Source organism: Salvelinus fontinalis, chromosome 11 (genome assembly GCF_029448725.1).
Source record: "Salvelinus fontinalis isolate EN_2023a chromosome 11, ASM2944872v1, whole genome shotgun sequence".
NCBI lineage: Eukaryota > Metazoa > Chordata > Actinopteri > Salmoniformes > Salmonidae > Salvelinus > Salvelinus fontinalis.
This window is the reverse complement of record NC_074675.1, coordinates 29141896-29169395: the sequence shown is the minus strand read 5'-3', so window position 1 is coordinate 29169395 and position 27500 is coordinate 29141896. Positions and strand designations below refer to the sequence as shown.

General features: G+C 43.5%; 1 protein-coding gene across 5 annotated transcripts in view; it reads right to left on the bottom strand.

The window, feature by feature from the left end:
* The window catches only part of nlgn2a (neuroligin 2a), a 236323-nt gene that overhangs the window by 135090 nt on the left and 73733 nt on the right, over window positions 1–27500 (bottom strand). For all 5 annotated transcript variants that reach the window (XM_055938271.1, XM_055938272.1, XM_055938269.1 and 2 more), the window contains one exon: window positions 1163–2127. In XM_055938271.1, coding sequence (XP_055794246.1) covers window positions 1163–1661 — 499 coding nt within the window. In that variant the 5' untranslated portion in view covers window positions 1662–2127. The remainder of the gene's footprint in view (window positions 1–1162; window positions 2128–27500) is intronic.

The following is a 27500-nucleotide window of genomic DNA, read 5'->3' as shown; positions in this document are numbered from 1 at the left end:
TGGGAGGGAAAAGACTGATGTCCATCATGGTTTCTCACTTCACTGTGGATGTGTGAGGAGAGACCCAGATGAACTCCTCTGATACACACTGGCATCAACGGCAGAGAACACACACGTAATGGGACAATCACTGTGGAAACCCCAGTGGACTTGTGCTGGGCTGTCAACGTACTGTGTTATTTTGGTGTTTTTCAGAACACACACACACGTACGTACATACACACACACACTTCTTAACCTCGCATAAAAGCATAAAAGGGCAGATAGTACCGAGTGTTAGTAACAGTTAAGAGTGGGTATCTAAAAAGCTATATAAAAAAAGATATTGGCAGCTTGGAGGTTAGTGTGTGATATTGAAAAAGATAAATGAGTCCTGTGGGTGATGGTTACGCTGAGCACAGAAAATGACACTTTTAGTACGATATCAGGTGTTTATATCTTTGTAATAAACCCGTTAAATATACACTATTTCCTAAAAGCTGATCGATATGAAAAAGTGTCTGAGTCTGTACGAGAAAAGCAAGAAAAAGAAAAAGATTGAAATCCCAAGCATAAACATTATTTGTGGAAATGATTTGAGGGAAGGAGAGAAGTTTCTTGGGAGGTTTTAGATACAATATTTTCAGGTGACAGATGTAAGGTTGAGTTGAGTTGAAAGAAACCCCTTAACCCTCTCTGTCTTCCCTCTCTCCTTCCTCTCTCCTTCCTCTCTCCTTCCTCTCTCTCCTTCCCTCCCTCACCCCAGACCTTCGAAGATTGGCAAAACAGTCGGAAATTATTTTGAGGCAAGGAAGGTTTAAGATAGTTAGTTGAAAGAAAACTTTGTCTTCTTCCTTCCCTCTCCGCTTACCTTGCTCAACCCAGACCCAGACTTCGCTCATCTCCTCACCCCAGACCTACTGAACCGAAGAAAGATTCAGCTCTGGATTTGGGCAAGGAGAGTGAGGTTTTAGGGGGGTTAGATATATTTTGTGGCAAAAGACGGTGGGAAAAATATTGTTGCGGCCCAACCAGGACTAAAAAAAGAGAATTAGGTATGTTTCTAGTGACAGATCTCGCTCAGTTAAAAGTACCCCGCCCTTTCCACCTTCCATCTCTCCTCACCCTACCCCTGAGTGGCGCCCCCTATGGGAGCGAAGGACCACCCCTACCCGACACTCACCGTCCTCGGTGGGCACGTAGACGTTGAGGTAGAGGCAGTCCTCGCTCTGGTTCTGGATGTAGCCGGCTGCCACATCCAGGTTGTCTGTGAACCACACCGGCAACATGATCTCTGGCAGCACGCCGTGCACGTTCTGCGGGCACACCGGGGCGAACGCTGTGGCGTTGCGGATCTCCTGCCACGAGCCAGGCGCCTCCGGCAGCTGGAAGCGGCGGTCTCCGATGGGCGCGGTGGCATAGGGCACGCCCAGGTACTGCTCCACTGGCCCCAGGATCTCGTTGTTCAGGTCCTTTTTGAGCCCTCGCAACTTGCCGTAGTTGGTGGTCACCATGGGGGGCTTGTTGGCGGAGTTCATCTTCTGGCAGGAGGTCAGGGAGAGGCGGAGAGCCAGGCCCAGGAGCCAGACTAGACAGGTGTCGGCCATGTAGCAGCGGGGGCGGAGACTAGAGCCGAGACCCCGCCCACTTGGTTTACACAGGGATAAAGGGAAAAGATACATGACTGGCAGCTACAGAGACTCCGCCTCCAACTAAACGTTTATCGTCCGTGTATGTCTGTTTCCCAAAGAGGACTCAATGTTCATGAAGGTATAGACGATTGGAAAGAAAGGACATCGCAATGGAAAGAGAGAAGTGGTGGTTGAGAGTGTTTATGAAAGAAAAAGTGGACCCTCAAAAAAGGGGGTCTGGAGCAAGGGAGTGAGTGCAGGAGGATAGGTGGAGGAGTGGAGTGGCGAGGGGGAGGGTTGCTGTGTAAGACAGAGGGGCTGGAGGGGTGGGGGGTTAGGGGGAGACCGGGCGGTCTTTAGAAGGTGTGGTTGTGGTTAGTGTTGGTGTTCTACGGTCGCGGTCGGGAACGGCTCCACGGTCAGAACTCTGTTACGTTCCATCCTCCTGTACGGTCCTCATCACGGTCAATGTCTGCGGTCACAGTTCCTGGTCAACGGTGGCGGTCACAATCTAACCCTGCAGAAGAGAGGGAGGAGAGAAGAGGAGGAGAGAAGAGGGAGGAGAGAAGAGGAGAAAATAAGAGATAAAGGATTATTTTAAACCAGAAAGTGTCATTATACAGTGTCAAGCATGTTTGGTAAAAATCCTCATCGTTTTTGGTGAAAATCCTCATCGTTTATGGTAAAAATACTCATCGTGTTTAGTAAAAATCCTCATCATGTTTGAAAGAAGAATTGCAAACGGAAATGGGTAAAAAAAAAAGGTGAAGAAAGCGAATGCATCAGCACACTTGACATCACACAAATCCTACCAATCAGTAGAAGCCATCACTCATTTGTGTATTGCTTGTCTCTCTGACTTCCACACATGAAAACACCTTCACTGTCACAGCTCCAGTTAGACTACGCAGGGATTCACCAGAGCTCCAAAGATAACTAATTCAAGTATGGCCACAATCATATCGCTCATTCCAGCCCTCTGTGATCATCGCTGATCCATCCATAGTCCTTATTGTGGGCTGTAATCGTCATGGAGACGCTATTGATGCCTTAATAGTTATAGGTATTCATTTCCTATTGGGCAGCTGTGGCGGTTGGCACTGTGCGTATGAGAGGAGCTGACACAAACACATACACACCCGGAAGCATGCGCCGCTCGGACACACACACACACACACACACACACACACACACACACACACACACACACACACACACACACACACACATGCACGCACACACACGTGCCCTAACACACACATGCGCACACAGACACACACTGGATCCTGGATTAGACCGGTCTTTCAGCGCCCATAAGGGTCAATGGTCACCAGTTGCTGTTTGTAAGCAGCTTAGAGAAGCTTCCGGATGTTTTGGATTGCCAGCTGTGGTGCGCTAACACACACACACACACACACACAGCAATAAGTATATACACGCATGGGAACGCAGACATCCTGACTCATAACAAACAAACCATCCAATACGAGACACGGAGTAGAGACCGGATGTACAGAGGGGGGGGGGGGGGGGGGCAATTCCACAGAAGCAGTGTGATGCTGTTACAACTCTATGCACAAGGACAACTTTTAACAGTTTCCACAGAAAATCGTACAAAGACACATTTACGGGAAGAACAGTGCAGATGCAAAGTTCGGTAACAGAATGACAGTAAAATCTCCCTCCCTTTTACGTGACCCTGTTTTCCCCCCAAAAATCCGTTAAATATCTATTCCCGAATTAGGATTCCGAGATGTCTGCAGAAAGAATTGGGTGTCAGCCGTATATGATGACTGCGGGCTTTGAGAAAACATATTTGGGTTGTTGAACTACTGTAAGTGGAGTTACACCCAGAATGACGATAAAAGCATTACACCATGGTTCCCTGATCTGTACTATACTAATTATGAATCTCATTCTGTTCATGGTGACGTATTCTGAATAGGTACACAAAGGTAGAAATACACAATACCCTCCTTTGCAAGTGTGTAGAATAATACCCAAATATGCAATTGTTCTAATCTCTGCCCCCAAACAAGACAACATTTGGTTGGTCCGGGCCTCCTGAGTGGCGCAGCGGTCTAAGGCACTGCATTGCAGTGCTTGAGGCGTCGCTACAGACCCGGGTTTGATCCCAGGCTGTGTCACAACCGGCTGTGACCAGGAGTCCCATAGGGAGGCGCACAATTGGCCCAGCGCCGTCCGGGGTTAGGGGAGGGTTTGGCCGGGGGGGGCTTTACTTGGCTCATTGCGCTCTAGCGACTTCGGTCGTCAGTTGAACGGTGTTTCCTCTGACACATTGGTGCAGCTGGCTTCCGGGTAAAGCGGGCGGGTGTTACGAAGCATGGTTTGGCAGGTCATGTTTCGGGGGAAGCATGAATCGACCTTCACCTCCCGAGCCGGTTGGCGAGCTGCAGCGATGAGACAAGATCGAAATTGGGGAGAAAAAGGGGGTCAAATACAACAACAACAAAAATGTGGGGTCGGTCCGGACCAAAACGCAACAAGCAACAATTTCAAAGATTTTTACTGAGTTACAGTTCATGAGGAAATCAGTCAATTGAAATAAATTCATTAGAACCTAATCTATAGACTTCACATGACTGGGAATGCAGATATGCATCCGTGGTCACAGATACCTTAAAAAAGAAAGTAGGGGTGTGGATCAGAAAACCAGTCAGTATCTGGTGTGACCACCATTTGCCTCATGCAGCGTGACACATCTCCTTCACATAGAGTTGATCAGGCTGTTGATTGTGGCCTGTTGAATGTTGTCCCACTCCTCTTCAACTGCTGTGTGAGGTTGCTGGACATTGGCGGGAACTGAAACGCGCTGTCGTACACGTTGATCCAAAGCATCCGAAACATTCTCAATGGGTGACATGTCTGGTGAGTATGCAGGCCATGGAAGAACTGGGACATTTTCAGCTTCAAGGAGTTTTGTACAGATCCTTGCAACATGGGTCTGTGCATTTTCATGATTAAACAGGAGGTGCTGGCGGCGGTGGAATGGCGCGACAATGGGCCTCAGGATCTTGTTACAGGATCTTGTGCGTTCAAATTGCCATTGATAAAATGCAATTGTGTTCGTTGTCTGTAGCTTTTGCTTGCCCATACCATACACCCCCCCCCCCTCCCACTACCACGGGGCACTAAGCAAACCGCTTGCCCACATGAAGCCATACACGTGGCCTGTGGTTGTGAGGCCGGGTTGGACGTTCTGCCAAAATCTCTAAAACGACGTTGGAGGCGGCTTATGGTAGAGAAATTAACATTCCCTGGCAACAGTTCTGGTGGACCATCCTGCAGTCACAACATGCCAATTGCACACTCCCCTAAAACTTGAGATATCTGTGGCATTAATGTGGAATGTGACGAAACTGGGTGCACCTGTGTAATGATCATGCTGTTCAATCAGCTTCTTGATATGCCACAACTGTCAGGTGGATGGATTATCTTGGCAAAGGAGAAATGCTCACAAACAGGGATGTAAACAACTTTGTGCACAACATTTGAGAGAAATACGCTTTTTTTTTGTGCGTATGGAACATTACTGGGATCTTTTATTTCAGCTCATGAAATATGGGACCAACACTTTACACGTTGTGTTTCTATTTTTGTTCAGTGTAGATGTCCATGTTTCACAGTCTTGGACATCACTGTACAGAGTACAGTAGAGCACAGTACTGGCCAGCAGCATACCACCCTGCATCCCACTGGCTTGCTTCTGAAGCTAAGCAGGGTTGGTCCTGGTCTGTCTCTGGATGGGAGACCAGATGCTGCTGGAAGTGGTGTTGAAGGGCCAGTAGGAGGCACCCTTTTATCTGGTCCCCCCCCCCCCCCCCAAAAAAAAATATATATATCTCAATTCCCCAGGGCAGTGATTGGGGACATTGTCCTGTATAGGGTGCTGTCTTTCGGATGGGATGTTAAATGGTTGTCCTGACTCTCTGTGATCACTAAAGATCCCAGGGCTCATATTGTAAGAGTAGGGGTGTGAACCCTGATGTCTTGGCTAAATTCCCAATCTGGCCCCTCATACCATAATGGCCAATGAATCATCCCCAGCTTACAATTGGATCATTCCTCCTCTCCCCTGTAACTATTCCCCAGGTCGTTGCTGTAAATTAGAATGTGTTCTCAGTCAACTTACTTGGTTAAATAAAGTACAGTAGAGCAGTGATTCTCAATGTGTGGGTCATGATGGGGAAATTATGTAAATGTTGAATGATGTAAAACATGTTTTTATTTTTAGATGAAAAATACTGCAGTCTGATTTCAAATGACTGAAACCAGGTACAAAGTGATTATATCATTTCATCTCTGAACTATTTTTCTTAAATCACAGTATTTTTCATTTAGATCTATTAGCAGCGCTATTTAGCACATTTGGTTGATTTTGTGGTGTCAAACCAGTGAGCTCATTCACATTCTTCATCAAAAACATGGACAAATTGAATTATTTCCTATTTTCCTTTGTCATATAATTGCTACATTTACTATCAATATAGCATAAAAAAATATCCAGATTGCATTTTGACTCCCCGCTCTACTCTAGTGTGCTCTACTTTACTGTACTAAACTCTACTGTACTGTACTAAACTCTACTGTACTGTACTAAACTCTACTGTATTAAACTCTACTGTACTGTATTAAACTCTACTGTACTGTATTAAACTCTACTCTACTGTATTAAACTCTACTCTACTGTATTAAACTCTACTGTACTGTACTAAACTCTACTGTACTGTACTAAACTCTACTGTATTAAACTCTACTGTACTGTACTGTACTAAACTCGACTGTATTAAACTCTGCTGTATTAAACTCTACTGTACTGTACTAAACTCTACTGTACTGTGCTAAACTCTACTGTGCTAAACTCTACTGTGCTAAACTCTACTGTACTGTGCTAAACTCTACTGTACTGTACTAAACTCTACTGTATTAAACTCTACTGTATTAAACTCTACTGTACTGTACTAAACTCTACTGTACTGTACTAAACTCTACTGTACTGTACTAAACTCTACTGTATTAAACTCTACTGTATTAAACTCTACTGTACTGTACTAAACTCTACTGTACTGTACTAAACTCTACTATATTAAACTCTACTGTACTGTACTAAACTCTACTCTACTGTACTGTACTAAACTCTACTGTACTGTACTAAACTCTACTATATTAAACTCTACTGTACTGTACTAAACTCTACTCTACTGTACTGTACTAAACTCTACTGTACTGTACTAAACCCTACTGTATTAAACTCTACTGTATTAAACTCTACTGTACTGTACTAAACTCTACTGTACTGTACTAAACTCTACTGTATTAAACTCTACTGTACTGTACTAAACTCTACTCTACTGTACTGTACTAAACTCTACTGTATTAAACTCTACTGTACTGTATTAAACTCTACTCTACTGTATTAAACTCTACTGTACTGTACTAAACTCTACTGTACTGTACTAAACTCTACTGTACTGTACTAAACTCTACTGTACTGTACTAAACTCTACTGTATTAAACTCTACTGTATTAAACTCTACTGTACTGTACTAAACTCTACTGTAGTGTACTAAACTCTACTATATTAAACTCTACTGTATTAAACTCTACTGTACTGTACTAATCTCTACTCTACTGTACTGTACTAAACTCTACTGTATTAAACTCTACTGTACTGTATTAAACTCTACTCTACTGTATTAAACTCTACTGTACTGTACTAAACTCTACTGTACTGTACTAAACTCTACTGTACTGTACTAAACTCTACTGTATTAAACTCTACTGTATTAAACTATACTGTACTGTATTAAACTCTACTCTACTGTATTAAACTCTAATGTACTGTACTAAACTCTACTGTACTGTACTAAACTCTACTGTATTAAACTCTACTGTACTGTACTGTACTAAACTCGACTGTATTAAACTCTGCTGTATTAAACTCTACTGTGCTAAACTCTACTGTGCTAAATTATACTGTACTGTACATTTACATTACATTTAAGTCATTTAGCAGACGCTCTTATCCAGAGCGACTTACAAATTGGTGCAAATTGGTGCAAATTGGTGCATACTAAACTCTACTGTATTAAACTCTACTGTATTAAACTCTACTGTACTGTACTAAACTCTACTGTACTGTACTAAACCCTACTGTATTAAACTCTACTGTATTAAACTCTACTGTACTGTACTAAACTCTACTGTACTGTACTAAACTCTACTGTATTAAACTCTACTGTATTAAACTCTACTGTACTGTACTAAACTCTACTGTACTGTACTAAACTCTACTGTATTAAACTCTACTGTACTGTACTAAACTCTACTGTACTGTACTAAACTCTACTCTACTGTATTACACTCTACTGTATTAAACTCTACTGTACTGTACTAAACTCTACTGTATTAAACTCTACTGTACTGTACTAAACTCTACTCTACTGTATTACACTCTACTGTATTACACTCTACTGTATTAAACTCTACTTGACTGTACTAAACTCTACTGTATTAAACTCTACTGTATGGTGCTAAACTCTACTGTATTAAACTCTACTGTACTGTGCTAAACTCTACTGTATTAAACTCTACTGTACTGTGCTAAACTCTACTGTATTAAACTCTACTGTACTGTGCTGTCCAAACTTGTAAACCTGACGTCTATAGTTGATTCAGATTTAGACTGACAAAATGTCAACTACTTTTCCACGTCCATGGACGTCGGGTGTCGGTCAGTGCTCAGTGAGTGAGAGGGCTCAAGTGAGGGGGCTCATGGGTAGGTGTCAGTAAGAGGCAGGAGAGGTGACATTAAAACAACATTTCTCTGCACCTATCCGGTGTATGTGACAATAAAAGATTTACATTAACTGGAGAGAGAGAGAGAGAGAGAGAGAGAGAGAGAGAGAGAGAGAGAGAGAGAGAGAGAGAGAGAGAGAGAGAGAGAGAGAGAGAGAGAGAGAGAGAGAGAGAGAGAGAGAGAGAGAGAGAGTGAGGGGTTGTTCAGACTGTTTTCACAGTCTTTCTTTTACCACCAGACGACAGAAAGATAAAGAAAACCGTTATGAGCTGAACATGACAGTGTGCCAGTGGAAGGGAGGACAGTAGCAGGTGACTCAACTGTGGTTTGTGGCTACTATGATTTCCCATTGTAGCCATGTCAGTTTTGGGATTTTTTGGTCCTTCGATTACTGATTTAGTAACAGAATTATGTGTTTTAATCCCTTAATAAATGATAAACCAAATTGTTATCAGTAAAAACACTAACTAATTGATAGGTCTACCTTCACTTGTTACTTCTGTCTACTATTATCCTCCCTCCTCATGAGGGAGAGAAATTGGAAAATGTCTCAAAGATTTGTGGGTTTTTGGTAACTGAATGACAAGACGCAATATTTCTTAAACTTACAGAAGGCAAATCATTTCTGCAAAACTAAATATAAGTGTTGATATTAGCTGGCAGGGTTCTTTACTTCATGATTGTATTTTGACGTATTTCTAAACCCTTTTAAGGCTTTTTCTGGAAGTTCTTTTCTAAGACTCCTTTACTATCTGTTTGACCAGAAATCAAAAGCCGTTATTTCTTTCAACTTTTTAGGATAGAAAATGGTTGAAAAACATATAAACGCCTTCATTTCTCAAAAATAGACTCTTAGCTTTCATTTGACACCGAATTTGATGTGCTCCTATCGACTTCACGTCAGTGCTAAGGCTGCTTCTTACATGGGAATGCCCTAGGGCATTCAACAGGGGGCATTCAACAGGCTTGCGTACCAAATGGCACCCTAATCCCTATGTCACGCACAGAGCCAATAGGACTCTGATCAAAAGTAGTGCACTACAAAGGGATTAGGGCGCCGTTTGGAACGCAGCCCTAGTCCCTCCAGTTTGTCCCTTGTTATTGTGTTATCGCCATCCTATAATTGCTCAATTTAATGTCTTCATTAACCGTATTATTGCTTCGGCTGCCTAGGTTTTCTTTTTGCCAATAAAGCTATTTGAATTTGAACGTGAGGAAGCGGAGACAGCGAGGTAATATGGAAGTTAATTAGAATGTGTTCTGATGGGGCGATGAGGATACAAACGCTGATAAGCCGATGCAAATAATAATGAGACTTGCTTATGTGAGAAAAACACTCTTTCTTTGGTTCAAGAAACGATTCTGTATTTTAGGTCAGTTTCAGCAGCTTGGGGTAGAAAAATGTTGCGGATATGAGGTGGTTTGCATGACTGTGGGGTATGTAATTGGAATACAATGCAAACGTTCACCGTGTAACACCTGTTCTATTTTTCCGTTCCCACTGCATTGTACATTCCATCTAGTTGCGTTTCTGTCTGTTTCTATTGCACCCTCATGTGTCCTCTCGCCCTCTCATCTTATTTTCTCTCTTCTTCTTACCGTCTTCCTATTCTATTCTCTCCCAACCCCTTGTCTTTATCCAATGCTTGTAGCCCCCAAGTGTGCATGTGTGTGTTTTTTGAATACACACGTTCCAGTGTGTGTGTGTGTGTGTGCGTGCGTGCGTGCGTCATTCCGTCCTCCTGTGTGTCAATGTGTGTGTGTGTGTGTGTGTGTGTGTGTGGGGGGGGGGGGTCCCTAGTCTCTTCCAGGACTTTCTATTCTCTAATTAAACCTCAGAGAGAGGAAAGAGAGAGGGGAGAGAGAGACCAGTGGGCTGCCCTAGTAGAGCCCAGAGCCCAGGGAGAGAGAAACCCTACCCACGCACCCAATAACCTACTCACACCAGGCCACAACACATTACATTTTCATGCTCAAAAACACATTAAAGAGGCTACCAACTGAACTCAAGGCAAACTGGAGGAGGCTAAAATCACCTTGAAGACAGAGTCTGTGGCACACTGTTAAACTTATCTCAGATCAGGGAGCTATAACAGCAAAGAGAGGAAAAATCCATTCAGTGTTAATAGGAAACTGATCTCAGGTCAGATCATAGACACTACAATTGCGATAAGGACAATGACTTTCTAGACCTGCTAAACTGATCTAAGATCAGTGTAATAATGGTCAAGGTGACCTCCAGGTCACACCCCATCCTGAGGCTTGGGGAGAGGACAATCCATGGTGGACATCAAGGAGCATGGCAGAGGTTAGGCTGCCTGGGGGGCCCTCCAGGTTTTGGGGCACGTCTGAGAGGCTTCTAATTGGATAATTGGTTCAATTACAGAGCCCTAATTGGCCTAGCTAGTGTTGCCGGGGGGTTGCTGGGGAGCAGCGGGGGGTGGTGGTGATGGATGAATAGAAGAGGGAGCGAGAGAGAGAGGAGGGAGGAGGAGGAAAAGAGCCAGGGATGGCAATACTCGCTTATTAAAGATGGTACACCAGCGAAACACTCTGTATTTTCTATTGTTACTGTTATTATTATTATTACTATTTTTAATTATTAGAAGAGAACAGAGGAGAGCACACCACGACATTGGCAGAGCCGTCAGTGTGAAAATAAAAGCCTATAAAAGCATTCACTTGTGTGTATGTTGTGTGTGTGTGTGTGTGTGTGTGTGTGTTGTGTGTGTGTGTGTTGTGTGTGTGTGTGTGTTGTGTGTGTGTGTGTGCGTGCCCGTGTACAGCACACGTCTGTGTGTGCGTGTGAGTTCTGTTCTCTCCACTTGGCCCTGTGGACCTTCTAGCATCTTCTCTCCTCTCCACTGAGCCACGGCGCTCATCTGAATCTGGCTCCAGACCCACAGTACAGTACAGACTGTTAAAGCCTTCCTCTGGAGTTGGGTTGGGTATGGCTTGCCTGACCACTTCAGTCTCCAGGGGTTTCTAGCCTCTTCCCTCTGTCTCAGTGGTCTGTTCCAAAGGCCTTGCTTGTCTAACAGAGGTGTGACTGGCGAAAGCTTGGTTCCTCTGCAACTTTTGACAGTGGACTCTCAGAGACCCTCGTTCTACTAACGAGAGATAATAACCTAGCCAACCAGGCAGTGAGACAGTGTGTCGTTGTGTGTGTGTGTGTGTGTGTGTGTGTGTGTGTGTGTGTGTGTGTGTGTGTGCGCACGTGCATGCATGGAACCAGAAAGCAGCGCATTGAATCGCCATAGAAGCAGGGGAGATATCTGGGGATACGATGGGTGAGTGTGAGTGTGTGTGTGTGTGTGTGTGTGCGTGTCCTTCTCGACAACACCAATCAATCACCTCTATTAAACCCTCAGGGAACAAAATGGAGGAACAGCCATAACCGAACCCTGTTTAAAAGCCCCTCTCTGGTGGAGAGGCACAGCCATAAAAACAGACGGACACAGCAGAGGATCCACAAATAAAACAGACGGACACTGCAGAGGATCCACAAATAAAACAGACGTACACTGCAGAGGATCCACAAATAAAACAGACGGACACTGCAGAGGATCCACAAATAAAACAGACGGACACTGCAGAGGATCCACAAATAAAACAGACGTACACCGCAGAGGATCCACAAATAAAACAGACGGACACCGCAGAGGATCCACAAATAAAACAGACGTACACCGCAGAGGATCCACAAATAAAACAGACAGACACTGCAGAGGATCCACAAATAAAACAGACGGACACCGCAGAGGATCCACAAATAAAACAGACGTACACCGCAGAGGATCCACAAATAAAACAGACGGACACCGCAGAGGATCCACAAATAAAACAGACGGACACCGCAGAGGATCCACAAATAAAACAGACGGACACCGCAGAGGATCCACAAATAAAACAGACGGACACCGCAGAGGATCCACAAATAAAACAGACGGACACCGCAGAGGATCCACAAATAAAACAGACGGACACTGCAGAGGATCCACAAATAAAACAGAAGGACACTGCAGAGGATCCACAAATAAAACAGACGGACACCGCAGAGGATCCACAAATAAAACAGACGGACACCGCAGAGGATCCACAAATAAAACAGACGGACACCGCAGAGGATCCACAAATAAAACAGACAGACACCGCAGAGGATCCACAAATAAAACAGACAGACAAAGCAGAGGATCCACAAATAAAACAGACGGACACCGCAGAGGATCCACAAATAAAACACACGGTACACTAGAAGAAACCCTCTGATGGCCCCTGTTTTATCCCTCTTTCCCTTCATTCCTCCAGACCTCCACTCTTTCATCCCTCCATCTCATCATGAAAAGTTATTTTTTTTGGTTCTAAAATCAGCCCAGCTCCTTCGTTTTCATTTCAAAAACGAATTACGAAATATCAGGTGGCAGTCTGTGTGCGTGGGTTAGTGGTGAGAGGGTCAGCTGTTTGTTCACCCACACCTGCCCGCAATTGCACATAACCCATCCGCAACCCATCTGACTATATGTGATAAAGTGAAAATCTGAGGCCCGTACCCGACCCTAGCCCGCTGTAGAGACGGGAGAATGATTTCCTGACAGGGGGTGCAGGATTTGTCCCCCCCTAATTTATGTTTCTGCTTATAATTTCCTACATTTTGGTCGGCTATTTGTTAGTCAGCTTGTCTATAATTGGATACACGGGGCTTCTCTTCTGTCATTAGACTATATGTTCCCCTAGAAGACTAAACAAGCCCTTGTTCACCAGAATAAGGTCATAAATCGATAGAATGCATTCTTCAATCAAGATGACTTCAGTAAAATCCTCTGTCATCTCTGCCTCGTTCGCGGAGCAAAGTCATTTCGGTACCGGGGGTGAAAATGCTAAAATCAGTTAGACCGGTTGTAAGGAAATAGAAAACTGTGAAAAAGACCCAACATTATATTTCTCCACTGCTGTTCCCGAGTCAAAATCTAGTCTATATTTGGTGTGCCATTTTACTGCAGGAAATGCTTAGTTCTGCAGGAGTTCATATTTAGGCTGTGTGAGAGGTTATAGACCTACAGTCAGTGTCCTGATTTCAGTTTCCATTTAACCCATCTGAACAGTAGGCTGCAGTTCCCTTGACGTGCCATAGGCCCATTTGAAGTCCCCGTCTTGTGACTGGCGAAGTTGTATAGCGCCACACAATCATCACACATAACATAGCCGGGCACTGCTATTATCCTCTTCTCCAACGTCACCAACTCTTTCCCAAACATGACTTTTCTGGCTCTCCTCGCTCTTCCCTTTTCAACTCTACAGCTTTTCTCTTATTGAATTCAACTGTGTCCTTTTTGCCTCGGGGGATCGACATTAACTTTTTCAGCCCGTTCCCAAAGCCTTGGGCGATTGGTGTGTAGGCTATTTGGTGTGCCTACAGTTAGGCCCTAGAGGCAGCCTAGTGGTCAGAGCGTTGGGCCAGTAACTGAGAGGTTGCAGCATCGAATCCCTGAGCTGACCAAGTAAAAAATGTGTCGTTCTACCCCTGGGCAAGGCAGTTAACCCACTGTTCCCCGGGCCCTGAGCAAGGCAGTTAACCCACTGTTCCCCGGGCGCTGTGAATGTTGTTTAAGGCAAACCCCTGTGCCTCTCTGATTCAGAGGGGTTGGGTTAAATGCGGAAGGCATTCAAATGTACAACTGACTAGGTCGTATGCACTAATGCCAGATAACCTACAATAATGAAATAATAAATCTCAATGTAGCCTATAGATATAAATTGCACATGAACGATACATTTTATTAAGGTATTGTTTTCTCTTTAGTCACCCCGCCCCTCACCCACACACTATTTAATGACTCTACACATTATTTAATGACTCTACACATTATTTAATGACTCTACACACTATTTAATGACTCTACACACTATTTAATGACTCGACACACTATTTAATGACCCTACACACTATTTAATGACTCTACACACTATTGAATTACCCTACACACTATTTAATGACACTACACACTATTTAATGACCCTACACACTATTTAATTACCCTATCCACTATTTAATTACTCTACACACTATTGAATTACCCTACACACTATTTAATGACTCTACACATTATTTAATGACTCTACACACTATTGAATTACCCTACACACTATTTAATGACTCTACACACTATTTAATGACCCTACACACTATTTAATGACTCTACACATTATTTAATGACTCTACACACTATTTAATGACTCTACACACTATTTAATGACTCTACACACTATTTAATGACTCTACACACTATTTAATGACTCTACACACTATTGAATTACCCTACACACTATTTAATGACTCTACACACTATTGAATTACCCTACACACTATTTAATGACCCTACACACTATTTAATGACTCTACACACTATTTAATGACTCTACACACTATTTAATTACCCTACACACTATTTAATTACCCTACACACTATTTAATTACCCTACACACTATTTAATTACCCTACACACTATTTAATTACCCTACACACTATTTAATTACCCTACACACTATTTAATGACCCTACACACTATTTAATGACTCTACACACGATGTAATGACTCTACACACTATTTAATTACCCTACACACTATTTAATGACTCTACACACTATTTAATGACTCTACACACTATTTAATGACCCTACACACTATTTAATGACCCTACACACTATTTAATGACTCTACACACTATTTAATGACCCTACACACTATTTAATGACTCTACACACTATTTAATGACCCTACACACTATTTAATGACCCTACACACTATTTAATGACCCTACACACTATTTAATGACCCTACACACTATTTAATGACCCTACACACTATTTAATGACCTTACACACTATTTAATGACTCTACACACTATTTAATGACTCGACACACTATTTAATGACCCTACACACTATTTAATGACCCTACACACTATTTAATGACCCTACACACTATTCAATGACTCGACACACTATTTAATGACCCTACACACTATTTAATGAATCTACACACTATTTAAGGACTCTACACACTATTTAATGACTCTACACACTATTTAATTACTCTACACACTATTTAATGACCCTACACACTATTGAATTACCCTACACACTATTTAATTACCCTACACACTATTTAATTACCCTACACACTATTTAATTACCCTACACACTATTTAATTACTCTACACACTATTTAATGACTCTACACACTATTTAATGACCCTACACACTATTTAATTACCCTACACACTATTTAATCACCCTACACACTATTTAATGACTCTACACACTATTTAATGACTCTACACACTATTTAATGACTCTACACACTATTTAATGACTCTACACACTATTTAATTACTCTACACACTATTTAATGACCCTACACACTATTTAATGACCCTACACACTATTTAATGACTCTACACACTATTTAATGACTCTACACACTATTTGATTAACCTAAACATTATTTAATGACCCTACACACTATTTAATTACCCTACAAACTATTGAATTACCCTATCCACTATTTAATGACCCTACACACTATTTAATTACCCTATCCACTATTTAATGACCCTACACACTATTTAATTACAATATCCACTATTTAATTACTCTACACACTATTTAATGACCCTACACACTATTTAATTACTCTACACACTATTTAATTACTCTACACACTATTTAATTACCCTACACACTATTTAATTACTCTACACACTATTTAATTACCCTACACACTATTTAATGACCCTACACACTATTTAATGACCCTACACACTATTTAATGACCCTACACACTATTTAATGACTCTACACACTATTTAATGACTCTACACACTATTTAATGACTCTACACACTATTTAATTACCCTACACACTATTTAATTACCCTACACACTATTTAATGACCCTACACACTATTTAATGACTCTACACACTATTTAATGACTCTACACATTATTTAATGACTCTACACATTATTTAATTACCTTATCCACTATTTAATGACTCTACACACTATTTAATTACCCTACACACTATTTAATTACCCTACAAACTATTGAATTACCCTATCCACTATTTAATGACTCTACACACTATTTAATTACCCTATCCACTATTTAATGACCCTACACAATATTTAATTACCCTATCCACTATTTAATGACCCTACACACTATTTAATTACCTTATCCACTATTTAATGACTCTACAAACTATTGAATTACCCTATCCACTATTTAATGACCCTACACAATATTTAATTACCCTATCCACTATTTAATGACCCTACACACTATTTAATTAACCTACACATTATTTAATGACCCTACACACTATTTAATGACCCTACACACTATTCAACACACTATTTAATGACCCTACACACTATTCAACACACTATTTAATGACCCTACACACTATTTAATGACCCTACACACTATTCAACACACTATTGAATGACCCTACACACTATTTAATGACCCTGCACACTATTTAATGACCCTGCACTCTATTTAATGACCCTACACACTATTTAATGACCCTACACACTATTTAATTACCCTACACACTATTTAATTACCCTACACACTATTTAATTACCCTACACACTATTTAATGACTCTACACACTATTTAATTACCCTACACACTATTTAATGACCCTACACACTATTTAATTACTCTACACACTATTTAATTACCCTACCCACTATTTAATTACCCTACGCACTATTTAATGACTCTACACACTATTTAATTACCCTATCCACTATTTAATGATCCTACACACTATTTAATTACCCTACACACTATTTAATGACCCTACACACTATTTAATGACCCTACACACTATTCAACACACTATTTCATGATCCTATTCAACACACTATTTAATGACCCTACACACTATTCAACACACTATTTAATGACCCTACACACTATTTAATGACCCTACACACTATTCAACACACTATTTAATGACCCTACACACTATTCAACACACTATTTAATGACCCTACACACTATTTAATGACCCTACACACTATTCAACACACTATTGAATGACCCTACACACTATTTAATGACCCTGCACACTATTTAATGACCCTGCACACTATTTAATGACCCTACACACTATTTAATGACCCTACACACTATTTAATTACCCTACACACTATTTAATTACCCTACACACTATTTAATTACCCTACCCACTATTTAATGACTCTACACACTATTTAATTACCCTACACACTATTTAATGACCCTACACCACACTATTTAATTACTCTACACACTATTTAATTACCCTACCCACTATTTAATTACCCTACGCACTATTTAATGACTCTACACACTATTTAATTACCCTATCCACTATTTAATGATCCTACACACTATTTAATGACCCTACACACTATTCAACACACTATTTCATGATCCTATTCAACACACTATTTAATGACCCTACACACTATTCAACACACTATTTAATGACCCTACACACTATTTAATGACCCTACACACTATTCAACACACTATTGAATGGGGACTGTGGGTTATGAGCCTATGTGTGTGTGTGTGGGGGGGGGGGGGGGGGGGGTTCAGGCATAAGCGTTGGAAAGTGATCCTGAAGCTTTTTTTACATTTATTTAAAAATGTATTTATTTTTTACCCCTTCTTCTCCCCAATTTTGTGGTATCCAATTGGTAGTAGTTCCAGTCTTGTCTCATCTCTGCAACTCCCGTACGGACTCGGGAGAGGCAGAGGTTGAGAGCCATGCGTCCTCCGAAACACAACATAACCAAGCCGCACTGATTCTTGACACAATGCACATCCAACCCGGAAGCCAGCCGCACCAATGTGTCGGAGGAAACACCTGGTCAGCGTGCACTGCGCCCGGGCCGCCACAGGAGTCGCTAGTGCGCAATGAGACAAGGATATCCCTGCCGGCCAAACCCTCCCTAACCCGGACAACGCTGGGCCAATTGTGCGTCGCCCCATGAACCTCCCGGTCGCGGCCGGCTGCGACAGAGCCTGGGCTCGAACCCAGAATCTCTGGTGGCACAGCCTTAGACCACTGCGCCACCCGGGAGGCCCCATGATCCTGAGGCTGACATAATGACGATGTAAGGTGTTGACTGAGGGACCAGATAGCCCCATTTGTCTCTCCGGGTGCCAAGGGGAGGGTACGTTGAGGGGGTTAGGGCGAAGGAGGGGGCGCCACAATCGGACCCCTCCTGTGCCAGGAGGAGCGCTCTACATTCTGGGAGGCGGTCGGTCACCGTGGAGACAGGAGGCCGACAGCTCCAGATGGAATGGCCATGCCAAGTCAGCAGCCGTTCACACCACTGTCCACCACAACCGTCTAAATCCTTTACTACTATGTCTTATGGCATCGTCCCCCCCAATCACATCCTCTCTATCTGTCTGGCTGTCCGCCAGGGAGGAAGGGGGGGACACGTTGACCCAGAGTTCAGAAGAAAAGTGAACAAGGGAGGGAGGGAGCGAGGGAAGAAGAGAGAGAGAGAGTGTCTGCCTGAAGAGACAGCGATCAGATGCCCTCTCGTTCAGACACCAAGGACCTGATGGTTTGTTTGAAAACTCTCTCTCTCCTCTCTCTCTCTCCTGTCTCTCTCTCTCTCTCTCTCTCTCCTGTCTCTCTCTCTCTCTCCTTTCTCTCTCTCTCTCCTCTCTCTCTCCTTTCTCTCTCTCTCTCCTTTCTCTCTCTCTCTCCTCTCTCTCTCTCCTCTCTCTCTCTCTCTCTCCTCTCTCTCTTTCTCTCTCTCTATCCTCTCTCTCTCCGCTCTCTCTCTCGCTCCTTTCTCTCTCTCTCTCTCTCTCCTCTCTTTCACTCTCTCTCTCTCTCTCCTGTCTCTCTCTCTCTCCTTTCTCTCCTGTCTCTCTCTCTCTCTCCTTTCTCTCTCTCTCTCTCTCTCTCCTGTCTCTCTCTCTCTCTCTCTCTCTCCTGTCTCTCTTCCACCACACCAAAGCCAATATACAACATGAGACCAGTCACAGTTGTCTAAGTGCCCGACTGATCTATTATTGACAATTTTTCAGCCTCAGCATTATTGATGCTAAGACCCTTCTGATCTCACAGTGTGTGTGTGTGTGTGTGTGTCGTCTGATCTCATTGACTGCACACTTCATTTGTCAGCCGAGTTCATTCATTTACTGCAATGTTTTTTCACTGTTGACCCCCCCCCCCCCCCCCCCAAATCCCTATTCACTGGACTGGACTTCCTTCATTCAGCCAAATACACGCACGCGCACACACACACACACACACACACACACACACACACACACACACACACACACACACACACACACACACACACACACACACACACACACACACACACACACACACACACACACACACACACACACACACACACACACACACTGGGGTGAAATACTGTCAAAATTAGCAAAAATGGCCTGATAGGCTGTCAGTTGTAGTAGAGTTACAAAGGAGTGGAGGGAGAACAAGAGAAAGAGAAAGGGGGAGACACACCAGGAACAATACAAAGGCAAGAGTTCAAATAAAATATTTACAGGGTTTCATTTGTGTGAGAGCGTGGTTTCTGCCGAGGGTCAGAGGCTCTGGGTCCAGTTCTGAGGAGCATGAGACTGGCCATTAATTATCCAGCTACTGGGTGGACTAAGAACGGTCTGACACACAGAGACTGACACACAGAGACTGACACACAGAGACTGACACACAGAGACTGACACACAGAGACTGACACACAGAGACTGACACACAGAGACTGACACACAGAGACTGACACAGAGAGGGGCTAGGATACCAATGGGACCCTTATCTAGTTCACTACTTTAGACCAGAGCCCTATGGGGAGGGGGAGAGAAAGGGGGACATCACTCTACTTGTCTTGTCTACACACATACACGCCCATACATACACCTAATACACACAGACATACACCTGATACACACATACACGCCCATACATACACCTAATACACACAGACATACACCTAATACACACAGACATACACCTGATTCACACATACACGCCCATACATACACCTAATACACAGACATACACCTGATACACACATACACGCCCGTACATACACCTAATACACACAGACATACACCTGATACACACATACACGCCCGTACATACACCTAATACACACAGATATACACCTGATACACACATACACGCCCATACATACACCTGATACATGCCCATACATACACCTAATACACACAGACATATGTGTGTGTGTGTGTGTGTGTGTGTGTGGGACTTGTGGCCGGGCGGACTGTGGCGGTGCATCAAACCCAACCCCCAGCATTGTGCTCTGAATGCCTGGGCCCGTCTGTCTGTCACAACACAGCCTGACTGACTGACTAAATGACTCCTATAGGATTCAACTAGAACTAACTGCACTCACACACATTCTAATGAAACACACAAAGACGTATGCACACATGCTTAAGCGCATGCACGCACAGAAGGACACATACATACACGCATACAGGCACGCACACAAACAGTCCCAGAGCACAGTCCCAAAGCCGATCAAACATCGCTCAGCCGACATCCACAGGGACAGGGCCAGGAGAGAGAACCAGGAGAGGCAGAGGACAACACCACTTAAGCCCAGGAGGAGAGCCGCTCAGAGGGGTGGAGGACTCGGTCAAGGGCCCTGAGGGATGGGTGGTTACTGCTACAGTACGATAAGAGATGGTTACTATTAAAATAGATTATTAAAATGAGTTTATTAGGTACACCACCCTGTTCACCAAAATGGTTTGCTCCTACAGACAGTGTGTCACGTGGCCATGGCTTGCTATATAAAGCAGGCAGACAGGCATCGAGGCATTCAGTTACTGTTCCATTGAACGTTAGAATGGGCAAACGGAGTGACCTAAGAGACTTTGAGCGTGGTATGACCGTTGGTGCCAGGCTCGCCAGATCCAGTATCTCAGAAACGGACGGCCTCCTGGGCTTTTGACACAACAGTGTCTAGGGTTAATCAAGAATGGTGTGACAAACAAAAAACACCCAGTTAGTGGCAGTCCTGTGGGCGAAAAACAACTCGTAAATGAGAGGTCGAAGGAGAATGGCAAGAGTCATGCAAGCTGACAGGCGGGCCACAAACAGACAAATAACGGCGCAGTACAACAGTGGTGTGCAGAACGGCGTCTCGGAATGCACAACTCGTCGATCCTTGTTACGGATTGGCTATTGCAGCAGACGACCACACCGGGTTCCACACCTATCAGCTAAAAACAAGAAGAAGTGTCTCCAGTGGGCACGCGATCACCAACACTGGACAATTGAGGAGCGGAAAAACATTGCCTGGAACGTGACAGTGAGTTCAGTTTACTTGGGTGGCCTGGTCAGTCCCCAGACCTCAACCCAACAGAGCATATTTGGGATGAGATGGAACGGGCTGTTCACAGCATGAATGTACCGCCATCCAATCTGCAGCAACTGTGTGATGCCATCACGTCAGCATGGACCAACATCCGTGTTGAACTTTTCAGACATCTCGTAGAATGCCCCGAAGAATTCAGACTGTTCTGGAGGCAAAGGGGGGTCTGACCCGGCACTAGATGGGTGAACCTAATAAACTGTCCGGTGAGAGTATATCTCTCTATATGTGTTTGACCTTGCCTAGGACTACCAGTGCTAGACTTCTCACACCTTTATGTACTTATGGTGCATATCATTTACTTTCACTTTGAGTTCAATTGACTGAGCTGGAATGATCCCGAGTCCAACATTAGCTCCAAGCAGCAGTTAGTGAGTCAGCTTGTATGTTGTCATTGGAAGAGAACATTAACAGGTAGAGACATATGGCGTGTATGGTGGGGCCCCAGGGAGAAGCTGGGCTGTAGACAGAAGGCTGGGGGGACTGGGGCTGGTGAGGGGCCACGAGTACTAGAGATCTGGAGGTCCTGGTGGCAGAGTGGGGTAGAGTTGGAGGGCAGGGGCAGACTGGGGACAAGGTACAGGAGGGTATGGCTGAGAGATGGAGAGAGGGAGGCTACAGGTGGTTGAACTCTGCCTCAGAGGAAGGGAGTGAGGGATGCCATCCAGGAGGTATGGAGGGTCTGATAGACAGGTTGAAGGACACATGCAATAGCATCACAATGCTACGTCATTAGCGATATTGTTGTTGCTGTTTGATTTACCCTCAAATCAGTGATGCTGATGCCCACCAATGCGCCAAAAACCCAAGTCCTTTTTCCTCTCTCGATTAAATTAAATTAAATTCTATAAACTTTATTTATCCCCACTGGGCAATTATCAAGGCTTGAAAACGTAGCCCATAAAACACAAAACAACACGATAGATACATAACCAACAACATACGGTATACCCCCCCTTACCCCGTCTCTCTCCCCATGTATCTCTCTCTCCATCTCTGCTTGATATCTAATAGCATGTGAATGAATATTCATCCAGTTGTCTGATCCGGTGGTTGTGTCGGAGCACCATGTTGATTTAACTACGGAGGGAGTGGAAGAGGCAGCGCAAATGAATATACATGGAGATCACACTACATGGAGATCACACTACATGGAGATCACACTACATGGAGATCACACTACATGGAGATCACACTACATGGAGATCACACTACATGGAGATCACACTACATGGAGATCACACTACATGGAGATCACTATACATGGAGATCACACTACATGGAGATCACTATACATGGAGATCACACTACATGGAGATCACACTACATGGAGATCACACTACATGGAGATCACACTACATGGAGATCACACTACATGGAGATCACACTACATGGAGATCACACTACATGGAGATCACTATACATGGAGATCACACTACATGGAGATCACACTACATGGAGATCACACTACATGGAGATCACACTACATGGAGATCACACTACATGGAGATCACACTACATGGAGATCACTATACATGGAGATCACACTACATGGAGATCACTATACATGGAGATCACACTACATGGAGATCACACTACATGGAGATCACACTACATGGAGATCACTATACATGGAGATCACTATACATGGAGATCACTATACATGGAGATCACACTACATGGAGATCACACTACATGGAGATCACACTACATGGAGTTCACTATACATGGAGATCACTATACATGGAGATCACTATACATGGAGATCACTATACATGGAGATCACTATACATGGAGATCACACTACATGGAGATCACACTACATGGAGATCACACTACACGGAGATCACACTACATGGGGATCACACTACATGGAGATCACACTACATGGGGATCACACTACATGGAGATCACTATACATGGAGATCACTATACATGGAGATCACTATACATGGAGATCACTATACATGGAGATCACTATACATGGAGATCACACTACATGGAGATCACTATACATGGAGATCACTATACATGGAGATCACTATACATGGAGATCACTATACATGGAGATCACTATACATGGAGATCACTATACATGGAGATCACACTACATGGAGATCACACTACATGGAGATCACACTACATGGAGATCACACCACATGGGGATCACACTACATGGAGATCACTATACATGGAGATCACTATACATGGAGATCACTATACATGGAGATCACTATACATGGAGATCACTATACATGGAGCACACACTGATAATGAGATGCAGTAGATAGTTATGGTGGTTGATCTCTAATTAGTATTATTATGTGGGGATTGACACACTCTCTGTCTCTCTGTCTCTCTGTCTCTCTGTCTCTCTCTCTGCCTCTCTCTCTCTCTCTCTCTCTCTCTCTCTCTCTCTCTCTCTCTCTCTCTCTCTCTCTCTCATATTAAACTGAGATGTTGTGTCACTGGCCCATAATGTCAAAGGCAATCCAAAATAAGTTCAGGGGTAAAGATTTGCTGAACAATTTACATTATACTATAGATCGCATGGACTCATTCCGTGTGCAATAACAGTGTTTAACATGATTTTTGAATGACTACCTCATCTCTGTACCCCACACATACAATTATCTGTAAGGTCCCTCAGTCAAGCAGAGAATTTCAAACACCGAGACCAGGGATGTTTTCCAATGCCTCGCGAAGAAGGGCAACTGACATTCAATATCCCTTTGAGCATGGTGAAGTTATTAATTACACGTTGGATGGTGTATCAATACACCCAGTCACTACCAAGATACAGGCGTCCTTCCTCACTCATGAGGTCATTGGTGACTTTAAAACATTTATTTTGGCAATTAGGATAAACGTGTGTATGAAAATGTTATGTCTCTGTGTCCAGTATGAAGGAAGTTAGAGGTAGTTCCGTGATACAATGCTAACTAGCGTTAGCGCAATGATGAAGTCTATGGGTATGTACTAGCATGCCGATGCCAACAGACTTCCAGTCAATGCGCTGACGCTAGTTTGCAATTGTGCTAGCGGCAGTGAACAACTTCCTTCAAAACTGCACGAAGAGACATGAAAATGCTACGCACAAGTTCATCTGACTCTGGGGAAGTAGATCATTTGCCAAAATCCCGGAGTATACCTTTAAATCTAGTTGAAAATCAAGACGTGAAAATGCTTGTCTTTGAATTGTGAAAAGAGTAATGGCCAAATGTGACCCGTTTCAAGATGCTAGCCATATGTCGCACGTCAGTACAACACGGGAGAGGCATTTGAACATTATTTAAAAACATTTTTTTATCAAAATATATTTTTGGGCAGAAATCCCTTCTGGTACCTGTGAACTTTCATGTGCCTTATATAACAAACTTGTATGTCATCTGTAAACACAACGCTTCTGGGTTAAGCAAGCAGTGTGTTAAGAAGCAGCACGGTTTGGCGGGTCATGTTTTGGAGGACACAGTCTTGAAGTCTTTGGATGTTTACTACACTACCTTACTCACTCTGTTTAGCACATGGCCTCACATGTAAATCCTTAAAGAGATGGGTGGAGCTAAGGCTTAAGAGGGTGCGAATGATGCTGAATGAGTGTAGACAAATTACAGCTCTCCGGTAGGTGTACCAAAACATTCATGGGCCATTTTCTCAAAAGTGTGATTACTAGTTTATCAACTTTGAAAGCAGAATTACTTTCCCCTTGTTCCTCAACTGCAGTATATAATATACCATTTTGTAGCTCCGAGTCTCTACTTTTATCCAATGATGAGACCGAATCAAGACGGTCGGTAACAAATGTTGCACAATCCCATTGTGGAAAGCTCTTAGAGACTTACCCAGAAAGACTCACAGCCGTAATCGCTGCCAAAGGTGCTTCTACAAAAAGTATTGACTCAGGGGTGTGAATACTTATGTAAATTAACTACTATTTCTGTATTTTATTTATAATACATTTGCTAACGTTTCTAAAATCATGTTTTCACTTTGTCATTATGGGGTATTGTGCGCAAAAATAAATATGTCAAAAATGTTGTATTCGGGCTCTAACACAAGAAAATGTGGAATAAGTCAAGTGGTATGAATACTTTCCAAAGGCACTGTATCTGTGTTTCTGTCTCTTTGGCTCTCCTCTCCTCTCCTCTCCTCTCCTCTCCAATCTCTCCATCTCTCTGTGACAGAACATGTCTGAGGTGTCACATCACTTGGAAGTGGCTCTGTGTGATACCGACCACGTCGACTCACGCTCCCCCTCTCTCTCTCCCGCGCTCCTCTCTGATGAATCAGGGGCCTCTGCCCCTCGGCTCCCTGGGAAAATAATGAGGCGACTGCTCCACGACTGAAGAGCGAACGAGTGAAGAGCGAGAGAGAGAGAGAAGAAGGAGGTAGCCTATATAGTATATGGAGGATGTGAGTAGCAGCTTGTTTTGTACTGTAGTCCTCAGGGTGGGTCACACAGAATTGCGGGGAGTGAGTTTATTCCTAACTCCGCCGTTTGGTGAAAGCCAATCATTAATCACAAGGCGGTGTTTATGTATTTACACTGCAACACGTCTTCAGTCATCCTCACGCGTCTAGCTGTGCCTGGGCATGACAGTGTGTGTGTGTGTGCGTGCGTGCGTGTGTGTGACAGCAGTATGTATGGCGGCAGTTTAGCCCCAGGGGCTACATCCTACAAAAGTCCTGTATTAATTATGAGTGTACTGTATGTGATGTGCCCGTGTGGCGCGCGCGTGTGTGTGTGTGTGTGTGTGTGTGTGTGTGTGTGTGTGTGTGTGTGTGTGTGTGTGTGTGTGTGTGTGTGTGTGTGTGTGTGTGTGTGTTTGACTCATTAAGCACTGAGCGACGATGCGGTCAGAAAGTAGGTTACCCTGTTTTTTTTCTCCCCTCAGCAGTTTCTCTCTCTCCTCCCCCCTCTCTCCTCCCTCCCTCCAAACAGCAGCATGAAAAATGAATAAGACATTGCAACCCTTGCCTCGTGCTTTAATGTTTGATAAGCGCTCCGAGCCCCTGCCGTAATTTGAGACGGGCCCAAGAGGGGAGTGCGACAATAAACTCACTTTTTTACACAATGACGTATATACAGATGCCAAGAGCAAGGGGGCAGCTCCCTGAGAGGAAAGAAAGGGTAACCCTCCCTCCTTCATTCCATCCCAGTCTCCCTCCCTCTCAACCCCCCCACCCCCATCTCTCTCTCTCTCCCCTCTCCTCTCCCCTGGGAGCGATTTCAAAGAGATATACAGAGCTAGATGCACATCCGCTCCCTCCCTAAATCTCTAACGGCTGAGCCGGAGCCTCTGTTGCATTGTGGGGAGGCGGGAGGGGAGGAACAACGACCCTTCTCATGAAAGGAGAGGACACACTCACACACTTCTCTCTATATCTTTTTAGAGCCCCTCTAAAGCCTGTCTGCAGTCCTAGTAAGACATAGAGAGGACCCTACACAAGTCGTACAGTGTACATCATACAGTGGTAGTTACTATTTGGCCATGCTGGAAAAGACTAAACTACTATTCGGTTTTTACTCACTAACAATAACCCATAACACCCTACCCCTAAACCTTACCCAATTCATCTTTAATCTAAGGTGCCTTCGG